At 43.0% G+C, this 20419-nt stretch overlaps 2 protein-coding genes across 5 annotated transcripts in view; both read right to left on the bottom strand.

Moving 5' to 3' along the window:
* Nucleotides 1–466: 466 nt before the first annotated feature.
* ern1 (endoplasmic reticulum to nucleus signaling 1) lies at nucleotides 467–16430 on the bottom strand. Its single transcript, XM_072368028.1, has 22 exons — nucleotides 16189–16430; nucleotides 11302–11422; nucleotides 9479–9512; nucleotides 9227–9299; nucleotides 8951–9023; nucleotides 7976–8098; nucleotides 7391–7492; nucleotides 7041–7302; nucleotides 6648–6726; nucleotides 6219–6378; nucleotides 5744–5859; nucleotides 5433–5627; nucleotides 4808–5072; nucleotides 4620–4710; nucleotides 4339–4528; nucleotides 4082–4181; nucleotides 3799–3998; nucleotides 3500–3647; nucleotides 3056–3183; nucleotides 2675–2798; nucleotides 1950–2017; nucleotides 467–1861 (listed from the first exon to the last, which is right to left on the bottom strand). The coding sequence occupies exons 1-22, from the start codon at nucleotides 16264–16266 to the stop codon at nucleotides 1304–1306; spliced, it is 3288 nt and encodes a 1095-aa protein (XP_072224129.1). The 5' UTR covers nucleotides 16267–16430; the 3' UTR covers nucleotides 467–1303.
* Nucleotides 16431–18150: 1720 nt separating this feature from the next.
* The window catches only part of tex2 (testis expressed 2), a 28204-nt gene continuing 25935 nt past the window's right edge, over nucleotides 18151–20419 (bottom strand). For all 4 annotated transcript variants that reach the window (XM_072368394.1, XM_072368397.1, XM_072368396.1 and 1 more), the window contains one exon: nucleotides 18151–19957. In XM_072368394.1, coding sequence (XP_072224495.1) covers nucleotides 19808–19957 — 150 coding nt within the window. In that variant the 3' untranslated portion in view covers nucleotides 18151–19807. The remainder of the gene's footprint in view (nucleotides 19958–20419) is intronic.

The following is a 20419-nucleotide window of genomic DNA, read 5'->3' as shown; positions in this document are numbered from 1 at the left end:
CAAATGCTGTCAAAATTTGAAGACCCAGCGAAGAAAAGGAAAGCTATCTGAGCCACGCAGTACAGAGCAGCTTATCACATCGTGTCGATTTGACAAGCACCGTTTACCTGATATGGTACCAGGAGGGTCAATGTGCATTACTGAATAGCCCAAATGCATCCCTGAGTGTCTGCTGATTAGGGGTAGCTCCCACTGGGCCATCGCCCCTGTTAAAGAAATAAAACACGCACACACACACATGTGCAAAACACCTGTCTGCTTCATTGATTTGCATTAATGTTGTTAAATTAAATTGATTCTGCTGAACTGTAGCATTGGACAACCCCGACAATACCACCTGTAGAGTGCTTTTTAAACGAGATTTGAAACAAATATGAGTTTATGTTGTACACCAGTTGTCGTCAAATATCCCATACTTCCCCAAACTCCACCCAGAGGTGCAGCACGTCAATCAACACCAAAAATATGAGTAGAAAAAAAATAGAATTTAATGTGCAAGTCATTAACTTCACTTTGACACCCTTAAAAAGGTTAATATACACGAGCATGTTTTCAGCCTGACTTCTAAACTCATATTGGACAACATAATCATACGGATTAAATTACTTCCTGTATTCAGAGGCCACCCTGAACACCCTTTGGAGCAGTCCACTCTCATTGGATCAGCACGACAGTTTTGATTTGCAAAAAAGAGAAGTAGTCTAGCAGCATTAACTGGAATCAAGCACATTTAGCATAGTCTATTTCAGAGATCTGTACCAAACAGCACAGTGATGTTTTCTTTAAAAAAAACAACAACAACAAAAAAAAAAAAGGCACGCTGGCCACATTAAGTGATTTACCATCCAAATTTGGAACCGGTCTATACAAAACTATACATACAGTATCTGTGCAGCAAACAGACTCACTGAGAAATACACAACATTGCACGATAAAACTACCAAAGTGTTCCACAACATCTGGAAACCTTTCCCACAGCAGAGACCAGATCTTTTGTTTTTGGACTAACACTTTTTTTGGACAAGTTGTAATAGGATTAAAACCATTTCTTTGCTCAGTTCAGCAAAATATAAGAAATCCCTGTGACTTCTTCTCGGCAAAGACACTTGTGGACAGACTTGTGTTGGGGATCATCAGAAGGCACTTTACTCAGCTACTGCACCTGGCAGTGGCTCCCAGGCACTGCAGGCCTGGTCCTCACCAGCTCATGGCACAGCAACTGACTCCCACTTGTTTCCCACCATTTAAGGCAACGCTCCCATATGGGTCCACCGGCCTGTGGTTCGGTTCACTTCACTTCAGTTCACACCGCTTCACTGACCAGCGTAGGAGTATCTGCCAGTGTGGGCAGGTCAGGCTGAGCAGATTGCCTGAGAGGAACTCCAGGCGATTCGGAGGCAAATGTGGGGTCGATCCTTTGGCTGTGCAAGTCAGTCAATGTGGACAGTACCGGTGCCACTGGCTGCATTGTCTGAACTGGAGACTGTGAAGATACAGGCTCATCCGGAGATGACGGCACTGATTCCGCAGCTGCCGTGTGACAGACCAGCGAGGACGGAGGCAAATGTGAAGGTTCCTGGGGTTGTAAGGAAGATAGTGAAGAGTGTGTTGGCAGATGTTGTGTGCATGGTTCATTTGGTCTCTGTGGCCCATTGTGTGCACACAGGGTCTGTGTTTTAGAGAGCTGTGCTGCAGCGGAGTAGTAAGGCAGGAATGGCCTCTCAGCTGCACAGGTCCGCATGGCCAGGTAGGTGTGCATCAGCAGGTGAGGAAAGCGGGACGTGAAGTAGGAAACAAAGTCATCAGGGATGGAACCCAGAGTCTCCTGCACCTCGGCAGGCAACTCTCTGTAATGGTGTTTCTGTTGAAGCAAGGTCAGTCTTTCAGTATGAATAACAGCAGCATCACAGTAGCACATAACGGTTTATTATACGAGAACACGCTCTTGCCTTGTTTCTCATTGCACGCAGCAGGTCTCTGACAGAGCCACCCTTATAGGAGCGAAATTTCCGCAGATCTGTAAAGACAGAGAAAGATGGAACCTGGTGCCTCCTTCACAAAAAAGTTGTTTTCAAACACAGAAGTCGTAACACACATTTTCTTGGAAAATCATACGATTCCTTTTGAACGAGTGAAACTTGGACTGATCGGGGCAATATTAGAAGAGCATGACAGACGCGTGATTTCGAGTTGAAAAACTAGTATCCAATGATAATCTGTGGGAAGTAAAATCATCGGCTAGTTATTCGAAATCAATTTTTCTTTACTGAACGTCAAAAAAAAAAAGCACGAGTATGCATTTATGCCATCCACCAATAAAATATGCCGAAGTTACACCACTTTTTTATCAATCTGCTGTCTTTCTGGCCAAATCATGGCTTTATTGATCAATATAATCAATTGTAAAGTCAACTGAAAATCTGTTTATGATGTGATACTAGTGTGTGGCACTGCTGCCAGGAAGTAATGGGCCTACTTAAAGATTTCTTCCTGTGACAGGATACAGAATTTACTGTGACTGAACATCACAGCCCTTCAACAAACTCCAATTCTACATCCAACCTCCGTCAGAGAGAGGGGCGCTAAATAAACGTTTCAAATCGGCATAAGCAACAGGGGGATATAAGAGCATTTTGGATTTCAGACATCGTGTAAATTTAAAACCGTCTGGCACCTGTCTGCAGCGGTACTGTGATGTGCTCTCTCCAGTCGCCCTTGACAACAGCCCTCCCCCCTCTCTCCAGCTGTCTCACGATTGGTCCGTCGAGCGGTTCCTTTTCTATTCTGTCACTCACATCCTGCAAACAACCACAAAAAGCAGTTTGTGAAAAATCAGCTAATATACGGGGCAAACAGTGGCGTTTCTCATTTGGAAACATTTACAGGAAAATAAATGTATTTATACCTGACAAAAGACAGCATGAGCAATTAAACTTCATTAAAGTGATATACATCTTAATTCACTGTTGCATGTTTATTTACTAAAAATACAGGCAGAACATAAAATATGCAGAATCCTGTAATAGCACACTGTACAAGTGAAAAAGGGACCAACCTGAAAGAACTGCAGCTCCTTCTCCAGACTCCAGAAGAAAGAGTGTTTGAGAACACTTTCAGCTGAAGGCCTTCTGTGGGGATCCACACTCAGCATCTGTTCTATTAGATCTCTGGCAACAATGTCCCCTGATGAAGAAACAAAAATGCTGCTTCTGATCACACGTTTCTCAACTGTGACTAAACTTCTTAGCCGAGCGGCGATTGGAAAAGAAAAAAAAAACAATCAAATAACTCAGTGACATTAAGATGTTGTAATTAATTTGGTGTCTCTTTATTTTTTCCCTTCTGCCAAACAAAAACACGTTAATCAGCTTTAAAACTTCACACCTTTCTGCCATGAAATAAACTCCAAAGCTGCATGAAAGCAACCAATCACACAATCCCTACCGGTGATAAGAAAACTAAAAAGGAGAAAAAACACACCGATCATTTGAATTCTCACCATGCTTGTCACTTTGCAGATAGTCCAGGCTGTATGTGCCCAGCAGGATGTTTGCTTGCCTCTGCAGAGACTTGCCAAAGGGGTGGCTTCCTTGGGACACCACGTAGTAGAAGACACAACCAGCAGAGAAGATATCAACTGCGCAGGTCTACAAGGGACGGGACAAAAGCATATTGGAGGATACAGCGTGGCAGGGAATGCACCACATAACAGTAAACATCACGTTTCAGACTCAAAAGACACAACTAATGTTATTCAGACCCGCTGCGACAGAGCTGCTACTCTAACTGCTAACTCACCGGGTTGTGTTGGCAGTCTTCACTGAGAACCTCTGGAGCTATCCAGCCCTCAGTGCCTGGAACCCCGGACCGCCTACTGAAACTGTGGCGGCCCACCGCTAGCTTCTTACACAGACCGAAGTCAGAAATCATAGCCCGGACCCGGCCGTGTGCGTTGGGCATGGACACCAGAATATTGTGCGGTTTCAGGTCTCTGTGGACTGGGCGATGACGAAGACTTTAGTAACATACCGCAACGAATGACAGTGAGAAGGTGAAAGCATTCTGTATTCAGCGATGGTACCTATGTTAAGAGAGTGCAGATGGGCCAGTCCAGACATGGTCTGCTGAAGGAGCGGAACGGGCTCCAGTCCGTGACGATTGAAATCCTTTCTCTCCACGTACTAAAGAGATGAAAGACAGTCAGTGTGGTGTAATCAGTTGAATAAAGTCCTGTATTGTAGCCTTTGTATCCAATTTACAATAAAATGACACACGATAAACTCCCGCTACACAGAAATTATGCAGTAATGCATCATAAAGGTTTAAGCCGATAAGGACCTCCTGAAGTGTGGCAGCACACAGCTCGATGGCGATGTACTGGAACTGACGGTCCCGCTCTGTGCAGAAGTAGCGGATGACGTTTGGGTGCTCATCGGATTCCCTCAGCAGCTGAACCTCCCGGTCTGCAAAGCTGAAGCACTCTGGGAGGATTCTCTTCACAGCCACCAGACGGTTGTCAAACTGACCCCTTGTAGAGAAACCACAGAAATACAATGTGTTAAATGAAGGAGTTTTTTTTTTAGCATTTTGAACATCTAACTCAAGTTGCCGTGACTTACTTGTACACAATAGTTCCTTCGGCACCGTGCCCCAAGACCTGCTTGGGATGGAAAGTTATGTTGCCGACTCTGATAATACCGGAGTCCTCCTCTGAGAAGACACATTTCAGACAGCGAAAACCATCTTAAATCAGCTCTGGTGACGAACGAACAAACAGGGCCTGCAGACAGAATTTTGCAGTCTTTACCTCCATCTTCGTGCTCATTGGCCAAGCTCCCCAGCTCCGACACAGATAAATTGGAGTGGTTGGAGGCCCGGGGTGTAACGTTAGGGCTGCTGTGGTCTGAGCAATCGGAGCGAGTGCGGGCCACCTCCAAGTAGTCGCTGTCTGAAGCCAAGCCCAGGCCCACGTCTGGAGGGGAGAAGGGCTGCTGCCTCTGGAGCAGCTCCAGCCGCTCCTCCATCTGTCTCTGGAACTCCTGGTGCTGCAGCTGCTGCTGCTTGTGTACGCTCTGACGTTAGAGGACACCATATTTAGAACCTCAACAACAGCTTTCAGTGAAATGCTTTAACTATTCCCACACTTTTAAATGTGCAGTGACTTTTATATACACAGCTACTGGAACACGTCTTGGCATTTACATTTCTGTTCATCAGTTCAAGTACAAGAGCATTTTGTTTTACTCCACTACACATAATTAAAAGTTAAGTTTGCAGCTTAAACATTATCCAAAAATCTAATTCATCTTCCTGCCTCAAACCTTCACATTTATCTTCTACGTAGAGGCAAACTGATGGATAAGGTGCTGAGCCTGTCACTATCAGTGTTAAGTTCTGGTTGCAGTGCACTAAAAAGCTTGTGTGCAACTTACTTTGGGGTAGATAATCACAAAGGCCAGCCAGCCAGCCAGGAGGAAAGTGGAGAAGATAATAGTAGCCATGTCTTTTAGCATCGAGTCCACAGGGGCCTCTGGACGCAGAGCGCGGCCGCCAGTCCCAGGTTCCTGGATGGAGGTTTCAGACACACCTGAAGGTGGCCCATCTTCCATACCACTGTCGTTGACCTTCTACAACAAGGAGAGAAGGCGCACAGCAAGAAAGTGCATGAGAAAATCTGCACACATCATTAAATGCATCTGCAAACATGAATAAAATTGCTCACGGCTGACACACTGACACGAACCTCCTCCACTTTCTTGTCGGTAGTAGGCGGGATGACATTGCCTTGATTGCGGGGGAAATTGTCGGGGAACTTCTCAAGAATCTTGTTGTGAGCTTCAGGGGGCGTTTCGTGATGACCTAAAACAGTAGAATTAATAGCATTATTCCAAATACCAGTTTCAGCTGTTAGATCCCGTGTTTTCAGAGGTTTGTTGGTAAACACCAAAGAAATGACAATTGTATCCACAACTGCATTTGTCATCCAGCAGGGGGCAGTATCAGTACAACATGCCACTGAAAGTGCTGCCAAGTCCTGGGCTTCAAATGTGGTTAACAGGGTTGACGGTGAAACCTGTTCCCTAAACGAAGTCAAAGCTCCACAAGTAAACAGAAGGCTTGAAACCTCTTCTTCCTCACAGTATCGACTACAAAGATAAAGTAAAAGACATCAAGATGTCAAACGTGGTATAAGTGGTTTAAGTATACGTGTTGGATACCTATGAGGAGCAGGTAGTTCTTCATATAGTTGATTCGGTTTCGCTCATGGAGCGCAGCGTTAAATTTCACACTTGTGCTCGGTGTGATGACACAGCCCTTGTCCTCGTCCGTCTCTTGGCTGTCGGGGCCTTCCAGCAGGGGGAAGGTGCTGCCACGGGGCTAAAGACACAAACAATCTGCTATCAGACTCCTCGTGGACTTGCACTGGAGAACACTCGAAGAACAAAGTGACCTGAGCTGGGGCAAGCTAAGACACAATCAGAACAGGATAAAACAGACAAACCTACTGGCAGACATGCAAAAAAAAAACAAAAAAAAAACAAAAACGTAAGACTGATTTAGAAATAAATACATAAACTGCTGAGAAACTGACTTCAACATGCACAGTAAACCAGCTGAGATATAATAAATATGTAAATGACACTCACCACCACAGTAACTCCATTATGCACCAGAGAGGGAGATGCATATAGGCTTGTTGAATATTTGCCAACATACAAAGTTGCCCTGTGAAAAAAGAAAAAAGGTGAAACTTGCATCGAAAAGTCAAGCACTGAAAGTCCTGTTTATGCTTCTCAGCAGAAGCAGGTGTGGACACGATACATAAAAATAAAACGGCAGCACTGTGAAACTACAGCTGAAACCAAGCCTTTTGGCAGCCTCTTTTTGGAAAGTACAAGTTGAAACTGTACTCGAACACAAAGTTTTCATTTGGTGTTCATGAGGATAACCGAATACAGTCGTTTAAAACTGTGGCTGCTTATGGAGCAAGGAAATATAATGAAGTGTATCTTTATTAATGATACAAAATCATAAATTACATGAATTTGTTCTTGGGTTTCTTCTCCTTTGGAAACGGGTATTTCCACTGCGTGATGCGGCCAACCTCTCCAGACATAAAGGTGAGGTAACGCAGGGTTTCCACGGCCACATTAGTATGGGGAACCTTGCGAAGACCCTCACGCTGCCAGATGTACATTGCCACCACTGGAGATTTGTAGTTCTGGACCCACTGAAGGTCTCCACTTTCACTGTCCACGGTCACCACGAGGCCGTCACCGTTGGACACGAAATGAGCCATCTCTGCGGAGGACCAACAAGCAGACGAGTGATGGGGACTGTGCGTCAGAAACCAAAGCTACCCCAGAGCCAGCTTCTTCAACAATCTTACTGTATTTGGTGTCATCATCAGGGAGGGTGGAGGCGTAGTCCGAATAGGTGGCGTTCCAGCGCAGCTCTCTGCTCTTGGTGTCATACATGGTAATGGTATACTCTAACAAGGACATGGGCAGCACAAAGAGGAATACATGGTTTATGGAGTTAAAAACCAAGGGTTTGAGTATCAATATCTAGTTCTGAGTGCAGTGTTGAGTGGTGTTACGTTTCCTTTTAAAACAACACTACAGAGTGTAACAAAATCCAGCTGGTATACAGCTGAGTGACTAATTTAACTGACTTAACAGTTACTTCAGGTTTGAATGCAGGTATTTAGTTTTCAGAGCTCTCACACTCTACAACCTCATTAGTTACCCCAGTCCTTTAAATTACAGGGACAGATTGTGAGGGTTTGGAGATCTTCTTGAGACGAGGTTAGAGATCACATGAGTTAGATAAGATGAGCAGAAGAAAAACAATGTTTCATCAGCAGCCTGTGGTTAGAGTGTGCGACACAAATGCGTTATCTGCTCATCCGGATTAAAGTCTAGAATGAAATGAGCAACTGAATTCGATGCTGTTGCAACCGCTTTGTTTTTACCTGTACGTCCCAGATAGAGAAGTGATGAAGAGGGACAGAGCATCTCAGCAAAGGAGGAAGTCAGAGTCTGCTGTTTCTCTCCAGTCAGCAGGTCTACCACATACCACAAGTCCTGTTTTTTACCTGTATGCGAGCACATAGACAAACCCAAATATGTCAATTGCTCTCTAATGCCGTGGCTAAAGCTTTCAAACTGCACGTGGCAAAAAAACATTTGAATTACATTCTGTGTGAAACGACATTCATAACTATATTCATTTTATATTTGCAATAGGTGCAGCTTCTAGGGAATAGAGTTCTATGACAGTCTGTATATTGTGACACATCTATGCACCGTGGAAAATATTCGTTTCATTATGATTTGTCACAAGTGTCCGATGAGAGTACAAAATCATTGGAATATTTCCTGGAAATCGTCAACTTGAATTAAACATGCAGTCTGTGCAAACCTATTTATGCAAAATGACAAGCAGCCATTTAACCTTGATTCTATAAATGGCCTCTTTGCGCTAATATCTTCAGCTGTGGGAGTGCTACCACCAGATTTGGCCCGATAAATTGTGCAGCTTCTTTATAAAAATAAGAATAAAAAGATTTTAATAAAGAGAACATGCAAGGCCTTTTTGCATCTGTGCATCAGCAGCTCCAGTCGAGTGAAAACAAAAGCTGGTCTGATGGTCTGAGTGCAGGGAGGCAAATGTCCCCCGCTTCTCCTTAAACAATGAAATGAAGTCACTGCTGCAGATTAACAGTCCTCGGTTAACAGTTGTACATTCAAACGAGCAGAGGCGACAACAGCAAGTCGACGTACTCTGCTGAAGCCAGACAACAGCGGCTCATTTAGGCAAGGCGAATGGAAACGCCACAACTCAGACCATCCTCACTGACAAGATGTTTCAGTGCCAGAGTTCAACATCCCAAATAGGGTTTCTTTTTAAAAAAATAAAATAAAATAAATAAATCAGCGAGTCTTACCCATGTAAAGGATTCCATCAGAGCTGCGACAGGGAGAGGCTTGGACCAACTCGGGGATAGTGAAAGGTAATTTCTGTTCAAACAAAAAACAAATGAATAGAAGATAATCGGGTTTTTCTAAATGACTCGTTCAAATATATGAAATCAACACGCTAGCACGAGAACAGCTGCAAGTGCATCATAAGAGTGTATTTTTCGATAGAAGAGGGAACTGAGAAGTGTGCGTCTCACTGCAAAAAGAAGATTAACATTTTTGATAAAGTAATTTCCTCTTACTGTGAGGCCTTCGTTGTTTTTTCCTCCCAGAGAGTACAGACTGCCATCGTTGGGGTCAGGCAGAAATGCCGGTCTGGCAACAAGAATACAGCAGACAGCTCAATTCTCACGACTTATAAGCAATTAAGGCGTGCTCAACAGGTTATAAGAAACATTGGCAGAGATGATTTTTTTTGTTACAAGCAGGTGCCATGAACTGGAATATATGTGCGTGTGCACTGGAGGAAAAACAAAAGACTCAGAGATACATACTCTGCTACGTGTGTGGGGACCTGAAGAACTGGATCTGTGGGGAAGGAGAAGAAGAAAAGATGCTAGTCAGGAATGACAAGAATATCATCCAACGGAAAGCATGGCTGGTAGCTGTCAAGTCAGAGAATCACATCAACATGGGCGACATCCAACTGTAGAGGACACAAAGTCCAAATGACGGTGGATTCCCCCGTGAAAAACAAAACAGGTTTCTGTGCATAAATCAAGCACGATCTGCCAATGATTCAAAAAAATAACTGACTGTTAACAGGATCACAGTACATCACATCCTATAATACTGCTGAAATCAACTATGAACGTACAGAGAATTCAATTTTTGGCCTTTTTACTTAATAAGCAACTTAAAAAGGATTGCAGTCTAAATAGAAAATCTCCTCTTGACTTATCTGTTTCTACTTTGGCTTCAAAGTTATGTTTAATGTTGTGCAACTGTAACTCGTTACATTATCTATCATTATACCAAAGCCTGATGCTGCTGTTGCTACTAGACAAACACACACCTCCCAGCAGTGTGAACATATTGGGTGTGGACCAGGTGGAGCTGATCTCTGGGGTGGTGCCCTAAGGGGTCAACAATGGCAGGGGTTAGGGTGTGGAATAATCTGAGGGTGTTACAACGGCCGTTGTGCTCGTTCAGCGTTGGTATTCAGCAAATGCAACTGGAGCGGGTGTGAAAACAATGTTTTCTGTGCTGCATAGAAGGATGTTTACCCAGACTGGCTGAAATATGAAGACGCGTTTATAGAGCCAAACGAGGCGAGACGCGCAAACGGCCAAAGAGCGTGCTTGTAGTTACAGTACAGTGCTGCATTGGTCAGAGTAAAAGATAGGCTTCACCCTCATTTTGTGGGCGTACGGTTGCCTTCCTGAAGCACAACAACAGGTGTGCGCAGAGCCTGGTACAGAACAACTGAAATTTATATTCAGTAGCTGTTCCGGGAAAACAGATGACGCGTAGGAGGCAGCCTCTGCCTTAGATGCTGCGATTAGGGCACCGAGTGGACCCGTGCAGGACTTGTATTCTCATACTTCTAATGATACGACAGATTTGTCGATTTTGGCGTCTCTAAGTTCACAAAACACCCCCCCCAAATTTTCCCCCAATCTTACAGAGCAATAACATGGTAACCACAGTACTTGCTGCATGTGCAGGTGATACCACAGCAAAGCTGCTTATCCGAGCCCACTCTAACCCTGATTACAGGCTATATTTGCCCCTCGCCGTTAATAATTAACCAGTTTTTATGCCTAAGCGAGCCTCACTCACTCTCTTAAAGTATGGCCTACACACAAGATTTAATCCTGGAAAGCATTTCTTATAACTTATAACACATTTTCATAAAAAATAAATAAATAATAGTATTTTTCAAGTGGTAATAATTGAAAATACAGAACAGCTTATTTTTACTGGTGTAAACGTAACACTTCATTAACAAAAAAGGTAATAACCTGGGTTATCTGGGTTATCTTTGGAGCAATACCACAACTACATATTTGGGTTAAAGTTGTGCAGGTGTGGACAACATTTCTGCTTGATGTGAGAAACTGTCATCAAAAGGCCGATTTGGGAAAGTGTAACACCGGCCTCGATCTCGCGTGATCACCTGGAAGCAGTGTTTTGAACTGAAACGGCTTCAGAGGTCAGCAGAAAAGCCCACATGACAGAAAGTAACACTGCAAATGGCACGGACCTCATTGTGATGAAACACACACGAATCAGGGGATTTTGAGAGGAAGGGAAAAAAAAAAAAAAAAAGCAGACAAACAAAGACTTTTACTTGACTCCGGTCGTCTCGTCTTACCTTCTTTCAGAGTCCATTTGATAGAGCCAGATTTCTTGCTGACGGCATGCAAGTTTCCATCCAAGGTGGACACAAAGAGCAGACTTTCAGGAAGGGAAACCGTGCTGGCACTGCAGACCCCCTAAAGAAACACCCAACACACACACAGATTCAATGCAGACATAGCTAAGAATATCAAATGATGAAAGGATCACAGTGAGAGAAAGATATTTGACACAGGTTCATCCACTGTCTGGCAGGTTATCAAATGGCTGGGGAAGTTAGTTGGCTGAGGGGAACAGGCCCCTTTGAAGCGCTTCATAAATCAACAAACTGAAGATCAATACTTTACAACAAACAACGAAGCGACGATCAGCTCTCTGATGCTATGAAGTAGAGGCTGACGCAAAGGGCTGGAATGAGGAGGTAGGTCAATAAAGTAGACATGAGGCCGCCGAACACATGTGCGTTCCACCTCTGCGCTCACGCTGCCACACGTGCAAAATTAACCGAAATGAGCGCTACTTTATCAACACCCCAAGGAAAGCGATATTGTTGCTGTATGAATTATTGAGGGTTATTGAGATAAAGAAATAAAAGTACAGCCTTATTTTGGGATCGTGGTTTGGCGTGTCGTCTGGTGCAGAAACATTTCCGCCTTGTAATTTGGAAAAGGTCCATTCAACGCTGCGAAATGTAAGATGTGGAGGTCAAACCGTGTCTTTGTGGCAATCATTCTTAATGCAGCTTTTAAGACACCTTTAAGGGCACATGAAATACATTTACAACAATTGAGTTGAGAGAGGACTGAAAAATGTGGTTACTGCCATTAAAGCTTGCATCTTTACCACAAAAAACAAAAAAAAACACAAGCTGAAAGCCACTAAAGTAGAGCTAATTTTCCTATTGATCCACATCACTTACTAATCCCAATACAAATGGCTCCCTTCACATAATGCAATGCAACCACTGAAAAGTGCTATCAGCAAAAAGAGGTCGGAGGGTGGAAACGCTCTTAAGACTTTGATGGCTGTTGTCAGGGCTGTGCATTTGGCATGAGAGGAAATTAAACAACCAGAGTCCCTGTTGGTCATACAGTTTGCAATTGATTTCTACAGTTAACTCAGTGAGGAGTGTGCTTCAAGTTCCCTCTCCGCAGATGACCAGTGGGCTGACAGGCCATATGGACGCCCCTCTATCCAAAACTCTTTACTCCTACTCAGCTATGTGGGGTCCAAGAACATACACGGGAACACTTGTGTTGGATGGGTTTAGAACGTGAAAGAATGCGACAAAGGAGCAATACGCTGACAGTCTTCTGAGACAAAATGCAGATCAGTAAAAGGAAATGAAGATGCAGCAAATCCAGCAGAACCCTCTGAACCTATGGCAGCAGCAGCGCAGTCCAACCTCATGACTTGGCTTATGCCAGAATTAACAACAATGTGGGCGATGTGTGCGCCACAACGGAATGCTAAAAACTCCTGATAACCAGGGTCCTGGACATCTTATGGTTTTTGGCACTTGTGTGCAGAAAGCGGTCCAGCGAGGGTGCAGGAGAGCTCCGACTGTTGACCAAACCAACAGAGTGTTACAGAGAGCCGATGCACCACTACCTCTGAGTCACTCTTCAGTTACACAGCTTGAATTTCCCCGAACACTCGTATCAGTGACCACTGGACAGCTCAAAACAGTCACTTTACAAATCCCACTTCTTTCTCTCGGTGTGTTATTGATATCATAGTTGGGGAGATTTCCTGCATCTTATTTGCAACAGTGACAAAGGCAAAGCAGCCCCTGAAAGTTTCACAACACCGAGGAGAGAGAAACTAGATCCTTCCAAATTTGCCTAAGGATCCCCTGCGGCAGTTTCATGCGTCCTGTACAAGCTTTTGTGTCAATAATGTGCACCTGCGACTGTTCCCACTGGGCTATATACTCAAAAGCATCACACAACTGTGTTTGGAGAATCATAACCTGTCTGTTTTTAGGGCCCTCGTAACCTCTAACACGGCTCTTGGTTTCACAAACAAATTACTCTGCAAACATCTGTTAACAACTGGTGAATATGCTACAGTATTAGGCCTCAGACACATCCGTTTTACCATGGTTAGTTGCTCAGGATGAACGTGCCTGTGGAGTTAGAAAGCTTTATGAAGCTTAAAACTAAAATACTGGTCTATTCCCTCCCATTTCCACATTCTGCGTTACACAGAAAATAGTATTGCATAAGAGAGTTGCGTAACAATAGAGAAGAAACTCTTTACAACTGCTAAGATCTTAATTCTCCTTTCTAAATCGAGGCCAGACATACCTTAAAGGGACTACGATGCTCATGGAGTCACTGACAGAGTGTCACCGTGTCTCACGGCCCGCTGCACAGCAGACCGGCCGGAACTGGCAGCTTTCCCATCAAACGTAAACAAGCACTTTAGTAGAACCTGCGTCTCATGAACCCCTTTTTTCTGGGAAGTTGTCTCCCGTTAACAAAATCCCGGGAGCTGTACATCACTAATGAATAGACGGTCTATTAGCATCAGCTCCAACAATTCACTTCCCTGTATGAGCCCAGCAGACGTGGGACCACCTTAGCAGTAGTAAAGGAAGTGCAAAACACAGAATTTGTGTCATTCTGACAGAATAAAACTAAATGTTTTCTTTTTTTTGGTCGGGTGAAACTGTCAAGTAACAAAATACAGACAAAAAACATCCTACAGAGTGAATTCGATTACATTACAGCCTCCTAAAAACATCCTGGACATGCCAGCAGCTTGTCTGCAAGAATCAGCAATCTTTTTGCAAGCTTGTCAGGGTGCAAAGAAAAAAAAAACCAACACAGGAACCAAGAAAAAATGAAAAAAAATCATCACACATTTGTTTACTCGTCATGGGAAGTGCAGTGCAGCAACCGCCTCAAGTCATCACCAATGATCCAAAAGTGCTGCATTAAGAACATCTTCAATTTAAAACAATTCTTATCGACTGGAAGCATGTGCCTTTAAACGTTACTCTTTCAGGGTTGCCCAACAGTGTGAGGCACAAGGACATCTCAATGTTAATCAGATTCGAAAAGTTCACGTTGACCACCGTAGGTCTATTACAACAAAGTTCCATGTCAACACACGTCTAAAAAAAAAAAGTGGCGTTTTCCCAAGGAGGAGGACGTCACATGTTGAACTGTGTTCAGCGGCACTCAATCTACTGTTGTGATAAGATACGGGACGACTGCAAACAGCTCATCTCAACCCGTCTACACACAGGCAAAAGCTGAAAGAAGTTCAGACTTATCACGGTGCGGAGGAGAACTCCGCTGCAAGCGGTCCTCACACGTGTGCATAGTGAGGCGTAAAGTGGGAAGCTGCACCAAGGAAAATATGAATAGCGGCTGATATGAGGTATCATTAGTCAGACGTGACATGCTTTCAAGGGTAAATCAGCTGACCTTAAAAGATAGCTCAATTGTTAAGAGGAGACAGTGACAATAAAGACATAATGAGAATTTTTCAAGAGGATATTTCACGCGTATGAATCTCTCTCTCTCACACACACACACTTGTGTCAGAATCTATAGTTAGCCCATCATTTGTCGGCCCCACTGCACCCGCAGACTTTTCTAATAGGCTCAGAGAGGAACCTGAGACATGATAGGGGATTATAAGGCTTCTTTAATCTGCTTCTTAGCTGAAGGGGCTCACTTATATAGCAGCAAAGGGTTTCTGTCTCTGCCTTCTTATGGTTCTGAACAAGCAAATATCTTTTGCTCCCAAAAAAAAAAAAGAAAGAAATACAACAAAACAAAAAAACCACCCCAGAAATACATATTTATCCCGAGTCGTTCAAACCAGCCCTTGTAAAGTCGTTTGACGTGAGTTTGCACCAAGCACAGGAAAGAGTTGTAGGTGTTTGGTGTGATTATTTGGAACTGGAGAGCCACCCGACCACAAAGAATCACCATGCGTAACAACGCCGGGTCTTGATGTGGAGAGTCAGAAATCGGCGGCAAAGGACGAGCTTTGAGATGCAAGCAGCTGAGGGGAAAAGTTTTTAAAAAGTGGACATGTCTACGGGAGGAGAATGGGGAAAAAACAAGTGTTGTTTTAGCTCTACCTCAGTGTAGGCAGTCGTTTAATTCAATTAAGCCCTTCATTTTCCCGTTTGCTGGAAATATGGCCAGTGTTTAGGGAGAGTTTATCCACAGACTTGCTCAGAAGCATATTTCACCAACAAGTCAGTCCACAAAACACTACAGGCCACCTTTGTGACGAGGGTGGCTCAAAAATACTGAAAAATGTGTTGATAATGCTGTAGCAGTGAAATATGTGAACTATCGCAATGTGAAATATCATAGCTAAAAAAAATAAATATCACCCTCTGACATTTCTGTGTAAGGATTACAGTTTTCGGCCAACAGCTATCAGAATGGGTGACCTTATCTAAAGATAATGTCCACGTCTGGAGGTTAATTTTTTTCCAGCAACTATCATAAAGAATGAGAAAAAGTACGATAAAGCAGTCGTGCATCGAAAGACATTTCCAACAACATGGGAGCCACAGAGTCTGAGGGGACGCATTACTTAAGTTCAGAGCTCTGAACATACGGGTTTCCTTGATTTCTGAAAGTAGACTGACGACAAACAGCATGAGCAGCGATGTTGTTTCGGTGTCAGTAAACTTTGGAGCTTTTAAAGCCTGTCAAAAGGACTGCTTTTAGCCAGCTAGCTAACGTGTCTGTTAGCTAGCTGCTGTCAAGACAACACGAAGCAAACAGACTGACTGATAAGCTCACTAAACGACAAATGTTGTCATATTTGTTGGATTCAAGGTAGAAAAATATTTTTTGTGGCAACTACGAGCTATTTTTTCATTTATTTACTTACCGAAGCTAGCTTATTTAGTTGGTCCTCTTACCTTATGCGGGACACCAGCGTAGCAAAGCAGCGCTAACATGCAGCACATCAGAGCCTGGTTGCTCACTGTCCAGTCCATATTCTCAGGCCTCAAACCGGGATAGGCGGCTGGTTAGTTCGGGCGGTTACTGACTACATAGAAAACGTGATTTGGCTTACGAGCAGATGTTTCGAAATGTTTGGTCAACGTTAGAGGCTGTGAGCCAGCTGCTGTGGATGGAACGCAAGAGTTGCTTCTTCCTGAAATGAATACGAAGGGGGTTGGACTTTGGGATTCATATCCTCTCGAGTGGAGGAGGGGAAACGTGAAGCCACCCTAAGCCAATGAACAGAGACCCACGGACACCGGATGTGGTATAAAATAGATCCGGGAGACATTTTCTTCCTCAGGGTGCACACTCCACGGCAGGTTAGGTTCACAGCAAGCTCCCGAACTTGACGCAGAGAAATGATATTTAACATGTCCGTCGACTTGTTTGCGCACATAGTTGCGTGGTATTATGATGACACATGACTTTATACTGCAATAACTTAAATGTGGGCAGTATAAAACGTCATAAAAAGACGCATGGCGCATCAGTGTGGATAGGCCGCACCAGCGAAGATACTCCAGGTAAGATTTTTAATTATTGCCAACATAAAGTTCCATAAGTGAAAATGTTGCTCTATTTAATTGCATCGTTGTTTACAGAGAACTGGTGATCAACACGAAACAGATGTGAGGGTCCCTATGGTAACTACATATTCGCATGTGGTCGTCTCGTGCGCCACGTGGCTTACAAGAGGTGCGTATTTCTTAAAAATGTTCTCTTCCTTTGGTTCATGGATGATGCTCTATCGCGTTAGACTTCTGATGTTTTAATGAAGTCAATCTTAACTCTGACATGACCCATTAACACCAGTCTGCAGGCTATTTTTATTATGATAAACTCACTGAGATGTTGTGTTTTCATGCAGGAGCAGAGTCTGAATGGATCCCTGAAGTATCAGCACTGTAAGTATCTTTGGTAACCAGGGAGACTTTGAATGGTTTATGAGATTTTAAATACTTTAACTCATGCGTTTTTATCTTTCTCAGGTTTTTGCTTGTGATACTGAAGTAGAGAGTGACGTCATGGCTCCAATCGACATGCACTTCTCCAGTCTTTGTGCATATTTGATTAAATGTTCTTTAAGAATAAAGCATTTATCCATCTAGATTTGTGTGGATTTGATTTCTCTCCTCTATTTGCACTTTTTGAACTGGAATGGCCTCTTCCTTGGCCATTCACACGTCAAGAGAAGTGCCAGATTAAAATGATGTCTTGTCATAACTGGGGTTTCTTGGCATTTCCTCCCAAGTTTCTCTTTTAGAGCAAGACACAAGTGTACATTCATATCATAAATGTGTGTAAGAACTGGGCGATCTGTAACATTTTAGCTATGTTCAGATTTGTTGAGAACTTGCCAGTATCTGCACTCACAAATGTAAAATTGTGACTACCAAAAGAATTGAAAGCCTGCCCTTTAGCACATTTTAATAAATCCCAATTTGAGTCTCTAAAGGGTTGCAACAGTTAGGCTGCCAGAATTTTTTTTTTTTTTTTTTTGGTAATAAGTCTGAAACGCCAGGCAAAAGGGGAACAATTTAAAACCTGCTCTTCTGTGAGAACATTTTCTTTCCTGTAAACAGGACTTTTACATTTAGACTGATACACATGACACAAAGGTTGGAAAAATACTTTAACTTAATTTTCCTCAATTCTTGGATGCATATTTATCCCCAATATTTATATCATCTACCAAGTGTCAAATAATATTACTCAACCTAGATTAAGACTAGAATTAGTCATTTAAGTTTCCCTGAAAGAGTTTTCACTGAACACTGGCCAAATTGCACACATTTAGGGAAATCTGATATTGATAATTGACATTTTCTGTGGTTGATTAACTGAGTTTTCAGAACCACACAAATCGACATCCACTTTCCAAGGAAAAGGTTTTATTGATCCACAATGATCAGAACCGTAACATTCTGGGACATCACTGAATACAACAGCAATGTTTATTATTTTGTATCACTGTGCAAATGAACAACACCAACAACGTGAAAACAAAGGGTATGTCTTCACAGACAGTAATGGCACCAAGACTTTTCTCTGCTCCCTCAACTGATGCAAGAAATGTGGTGGCTCAATATGAAGGAATGTTTCATTATTTTAAAGGCACTTTCTGCCTCATACACTAGCCAACACACATATCTGAACATAAAACGTATACAGTAAACGTCACCAGTGAAGCACACAGGCGTCCTGGCGGATTACAAAAGTTCTTCTGGTTTGAGTTTATTGGATGTGTTGAGCTTGAACAAGTACAACATAGAACAGCAAATCAATAAATACTTCAACAGAGTAGCATTCATTAGCTGGATGCCTGCTGACAACATTAAATAATATGGCTAATATCCAGTATGGTGTTTATTCAAATAAAACAGAAGTAGGTTTATTTGACCTACAATTTCTAGGTCATATGAGTTACCGTGAGTGGTTTTCAGTCTCCTGCTGCCCAGAGGGAAATCACCCTGTGCAGTCATTTTCTTTACTGAATTTCCAATTGTTACTAGAACACTGGCTCTACGTCACTGGAGTGGCCCCAAAAAGCATGGAAAATTATAAACGGATTGCTTTATCTGTCTCCTAAAATATTTCCTTTCAAATAGGACTAAAAGATTGCTTTGGCAATAAAGATAGAAAATTATTACTTTCAGCTCAACTCTGAATATAACATGAAAACAGGGCATAAAAAAATGTGGCTAGAAGCATGTAGTTGGGCTACTCCTTGCACGCGTATTTATACATTCAACAGGCCTTGGCAAAATCTAATTGCTGTGGATAGATAGATTTGAATTCATACAACCCATCTAAAGTCTGTTGTAGCTCAAATCATGACCACACAGTCAAAAGCACTGTTTGAAAGGACTGTGTCCATGGTGAAAAATAATGGACCCAATGTCTTTTATGGACACAGTGCCGTTGACTGGTTTGCATAAGGGCCAGGCAGCAGTGTGTTGATATGTGGGTGGTGGTATCCCTGTTTTGTATGTGTCATCAGATGCTGGGGCTTTTAGCTAACTGATCACCCAACTTTTAGGGTTATTCCCTCAATTATTGTACACATCCCTCATCAGTGGCCCTTTAAGTTCTCGTAATATTAGCAACAATAAATCTGCTTAGTATCACACAAAATGTTTACACTGTACAACTATCATGTTTGGTGCAGCTGTACTTCACAGGTCTTGTGGTTTCTCGAGTTAAATCAGATGCCTCTTTGTTGATCTGGTCTATTTTATTTAATCAGAGTGAATCAGTTTTTGCTGTCACAAACAGTGAGCAGACGATCATCTGTGAGTCACTATTCTCTTGCTTTTCGTGGCAACAAATGATACAAGCTGACAGAGGCTTTTTTTTTTTTCCAGCTTCAGGGATTCATTTCATGACTGCCAATAGTCTGGTGCAACTGAAAAAGGGATTCAAAATATTGAAGAGTTGGCTAGGTCATTGCTGCAAATTGGTTTCTGTGAGGCATGGGAGCTTCTAGTGTCATCATGGTGGTAAAATGTCAATGTCACAGAACAGCTGTCTTCACACGTCAGAGACCTCAGACTCCTCCGGTTCTGGATCCTTCAAGGCATCGCTTGTCACAGTCATCAAGTTGGCATTTGAACGCGTATCCATGGCAGAGTGCATTATGGGTAGCCATATGTCATCCATGTTTGGCATCACGAATATTTTCTGTGGGAGAAGAAAGATATTGTGAGTGACCATCCTAGGGAGTGGACACAAAACATATGAATGTATTAAATCAAGAAAATGACAAGAGAAATAATATCTTTCAACGAGTATGAAGTGACAAAACCCTGAAAAAGTCATGGGCTACTAACTCTGTTTTGTTATGTCTGAAACTCAATGAGCAGCAATTTTTGCATTTGTTGAAAACCAGATGTACACACCACTCACTCTTGACAATAATGTGCCCCACAGGACTATATTTTACTAGTGCAAAGTGGAGGGGGGGTAGCGCAAAATTACAGCCTAGCAGAGATAAATGTAGATGTGTGGTAGGCCTGACAAAGGCTGTTCGCTGCACTAGTTTGCAGGTGTGCATCAGGACAGTTATCTAACAGCAGGGATATCATTAGCCGAACTAGGTTGAGTGGGAAAGCCACAGGCACACAGAGCATGCAAATGGACAGT

The sequence above is a fragment of the Leuresthes tenuis genome, unplaced genomic scaffold (genome assembly GCF_036924035.1).
Source record: "Leuresthes tenuis unplaced genomic scaffold, fLeuTen1.0.hap1 SCAF_17, whole genome shotgun sequence".
Classification (NCBI taxonomy): Eukaryota; Metazoa; Chordata; class Actinopteri; order Atheriniformes; family Atherinopsidae; genus Leuresthes; species Leuresthes tenuis.
This window is presented reverse-complemented; position numbering and strand designations above follow the sequence as displayed.